The following is a 3701-nucleotide window of genomic DNA, read 5'->3' as shown; positions in this document are numbered from 1 at the left end:
CCAGCCTGTATTTCCCTCTTCAGCAGCCTTGACTAACAGCACACACTCTTGACCACCAAGCCTTCTTTCCAGCCCGCATTTCCCTCTTCAGCAGCCTTGACTATACATTAAATCCCCCACCTTCAGCAAGAGAAATACCTCAGCATTTCTCGCTCATTCAGAATCCCCAGATATGCATGGCATCAGCATCACCATGTTTATTGGAACAGAATTTTAATGGTTCTTTTCTACTTAAATTACCCACTTCTTTTAAGACATAGCTTAGATTGTTATGGAGTTAGTAATTGTTTCTTTATCGATATTTGAAAGATAATCCTTGATATTTTCATGCAGTGTTGCTGCTTTTGTTTGAGAATCATGAGGTTTGTTTAATCTTTATTCTTTTGAATGTTGTCTTAACGATGTGTTTAAAGGCATAGTCTGGTGACTGGTGCTCATATAGAAGTTATTTATGGCCAGTTCTTTATGAAATATTCACAGATATAGAGTATAAAAACTTATGGAGCTAAGCTGGACAGTGAGGGCGCACACCTTTAATCCCAGCACTTGGGAGGCAGAGGCAGGCGGATTTCTGAGTTTTGAGGCCAGCCTGGTCTAAAGAGTGAGTTCCAGGACAGTCCGGAGTACACAGAGAAACCCTTCTAAAAACAACAACGGCAACAACACCACCACCACCAAACCTCACGAGACAAATTCACAGAATAATTTTACTTATGTTAAATCTAGTTATTATAATTGCTATAATTTCACAATAGCACAGTTTGCCTCTGTTGTGTAATTTTATGGTAATTCAGTTAAGAAAACTGCGTCTCTTGACTTGATTCTCTGTTACTGCTGTTCATGACTGTGGTGGTTTGAATAAGAATGGCCCCATAGGCTCATATATTTGAGCACTTAAGTCACCAAGGAGTGGAAGTATTCAAAAAGATTAGAAGGATTAGGGGTTGTTGGAGGAAGTGTGTCAAAGCCTGTGCTAGCTCAGCCTCCCACCCCCCCCACCCCACCCCACCCCACTCTCTCCTTCTGCCTGCAGGCCAAGACATAGCTCTCAGCTCCTTCTCCAGCACTATGTATACTCCCATGCTCCCCACCGTGCTCACAATAAACTAAACCTCTGAAATTGTAAGCAAGCCCCCAATTAAATGCTTTCTCTTTTAAGAGCTGCCTTGGTTGTGTTGGATCTTTACAGCAACAGAACAGTGACTAAGGAACAACTCGGAGAGGAAAGGGTTTACTTCATCTCAGGACTCCCAGGTCACACTCCATCATTGAGGAAGCCAGAACAGGAAGTCAAGATAGGAACCTAGAGGCAGGAACTGATGTAGAGACTATGAAGGAACACTATTTACTGGCTTGCTCCCCAAGGCTTGCTCAGTTTGCTTTCTTATATACTCTAGGACCGCCTGCTCAGGGATGGCTCCACCCACAGTGGGCTTAGGACCACCTGCTCAGGGATGGCTCCACCCACAGTGGGCTTAGGACCGCCTGCTCAGGGATGGCTCCACCCACAGTGGGCTTAGGACCACCTGCTCAGGGATGGCTCCACCCACAGTGAGCTTAGGACCGCCTGCTCAGGGATGGCTCCACCCACAGTGGGCTTAGGACCTCCTGCTCAGGGATGGCTCCACCCACAGTGGCTGTGTCTTTCCACATCAATCATCAATCAAGAGAATGTCCCACAGAGTGGCCTACAGGCCGGTTTGAGAGAGGCAATTCCTCAACTGACACTCCTTCTTCTCAGATGACTCTGGCTTGAGTCACTTTGACAAAAACCCAACCAGCACATTGTTGGCTTACAGTATGTTAGGCATAAACAAAGAATAACACTGTGGGGTAGTGTGCCTAGAATACACTGTGCGCTTGTATGAAAATGGTCCTATGTAACCCTATATAATTAGTAATAGTGAGGATGATAATGCACTGTATGTAAGCAGGGAGTAAACATGATATTGGACTCAGAAGACCATGGGAATGATTAAACACATTTTTGTCAAAAGAAGGAAGACTATTAACAATTATAACACCATGCACAACACAAATGGTCTGAGAATCTTGTCCAGGATCTGATCCCAGAGGCTCATGGAGTCTCAGGTTAAGAGGCCCCTCCATCAGAGGTCCCTGTGCCTGCCCAGGAGGATCTTACAGGTAGCATGCTGCAGCATCCACCTATTGAGTTCCCTGTGCGCATCGCTTAGGGTTGTGCTGTTGGAGAGAGCTCCATGGAATTACGTTTGAAGTAAGGATAGAGTGATCCCATGAAAGTGTCCTGTGCAAAGGAAAAGATGTGTGTCTCATCGGTCATGTTGTAGAAAGAGAGGTCATTGTCCTCCTGATCCAAGAAGATGGCGATCTTCAGCGGACGTGTCTTCAGTGACAGACGTTCTTCCAAAGAAATGTTTTGGGAACAGAAGGCAAGAGCCCTGTATACATCTCCCTTCTTTTCCAGGACTCTGAATTTCCTTGAGGAGTCTGTAGGTGATGCATCCTGGGCGTACAGCTCATAAACTCCTAGTGTCCACTCTTCGGTGTCCTTAACATCCACCTCCCAGTAGTATCTCCCCAGCATGAAGCCTTCCTGGGAAAGCTTGATGAGGTTGTGGTCTACTTGTGAGCTGCCATCAGATGGGTCTGCAGTCTCTTTACCTCTGTTCTCCTCAGTCTTTGGGTCTGACTTGTCCTGGTCTGGCCTTTCATTATTTATCTCCACAGGAGCTGGAGGAAGGGGGTTGGGGGGAGGAGAGTGTGGAGCCACCATCAATGGACCATGGGAGCTGAACTTGGGTTTCTCAGTTGGAGGTCCCACTGAGTAACTTCTGATATCCAAGCTCAGTGGATCCCACTGGGCCACTTGACATGGGAACAGAACATCGTGGCTGAGTCTGGCAGTAGGTTCCAGCACAGGCTCACACAGCGCGATCCCTTCCTCTCTTCCCCACCCTCAGCTTGAACAAGTGTCTGCCAGGAAGATCACCCAAGACACCAGAGAGCAAACTGGGGGGCTGGTGTGCTCAGTGGCTTGCCTGGCATATGCAAGGTTTGATACTCATCTCCAAAGAGAGAAACGAAAACCCAGAAGCAAACTCCGAGGCAAATGAGAAAATCCACTCACCCAGCTGGAACAGTTCCTTTCTCCAGTCTGGAAGAGAACAGAGCAAAGATCTGCATGCAGTGAAGGAAAATGAGGTGTGTGCCTCAGTGCTTTCTCCTCTCCTCTCTCCTCCTTCACTAGGCCATCTTATCCACCCCTCTTTCGCTCCTCCAGTCCGTGTGCCCTGCACTCCTGGCTATCTGTGTGCCCTGCACTCCTGGCTATCTGTGTGCCCTGCACTCCTGGCTTTCTGTGTGCCCTGCACTCCTGGCTATCTGTGTGCCCTGCAGTCCTCCTGGCTATCTGTGTGCCCTGCACTCCTGGCTATCTGTGTGCCCTGCAGTCCTCCTGGCTATCTGTGTGCCCTGCACTGCCCCTGGCTATCTGTGTGCCCTGCACTCCTTCTGGCTGTCTGTGTGCCGTGCACTCCCCCTGGCTATCTGTGTGCCCTGCACTCCCCCTGGCTATCTGTGTGCCCTGCAGTCCTCCTGGCTATCTGTGTGCCCTGCACTCCTGGCTATCTGTGTGCCCTGCACTCCTCCTGGCTAGTAGAGACAAGTGATGAGCAGTCTGGAGACAAATAAAGAGTTAGTTTGCCTTAGAAATAAAAAGT

The 3701-nt window shown here is 48.3% G+C and overlaps 1 protein-coding gene across 1 annotated transcript in view; it reads right to left on the bottom strand.

Annotated features, from left to right (window-relative positions):
* Positions 1-1968: 1968 nt before the first annotated feature.
* The window catches only part of LOC116075196 (butyrophilin-like protein 1), an 11057-nt gene continuing 9324 nt past the window's right edge, over positions 1969-3701 (bottom strand). The window contains exons 9-10 of the mRNA XM_031348228.1: positions 3110-3136; positions 1969-2712 (exon numbers count right to left, since the gene is read on the bottom strand). Coding sequence (XP_031204088.1) covers positions 2192-2712; positions 3110-3136 — 548 coding nt within the window. The 3' untranslated portion in view covers positions 1969-2191. The remainder of the gene's footprint in view (positions 2713-3109; positions 3137-3701) is intronic.

This window comes from Mastomys coucha, unplaced genomic scaffold (genome assembly GCF_008632895.1).
Source record: "Mastomys coucha isolate ucsf_1 unplaced genomic scaffold, UCSF_Mcou_1 pScaffold3, whole genome shotgun sequence".
NCBI lineage: Eukaryota > Metazoa > Chordata > Mammalia > Rodentia > Muridae > Mastomys > Mastomys coucha.
This window is presented reverse-complemented; position numbering and strand designations above follow the sequence as displayed.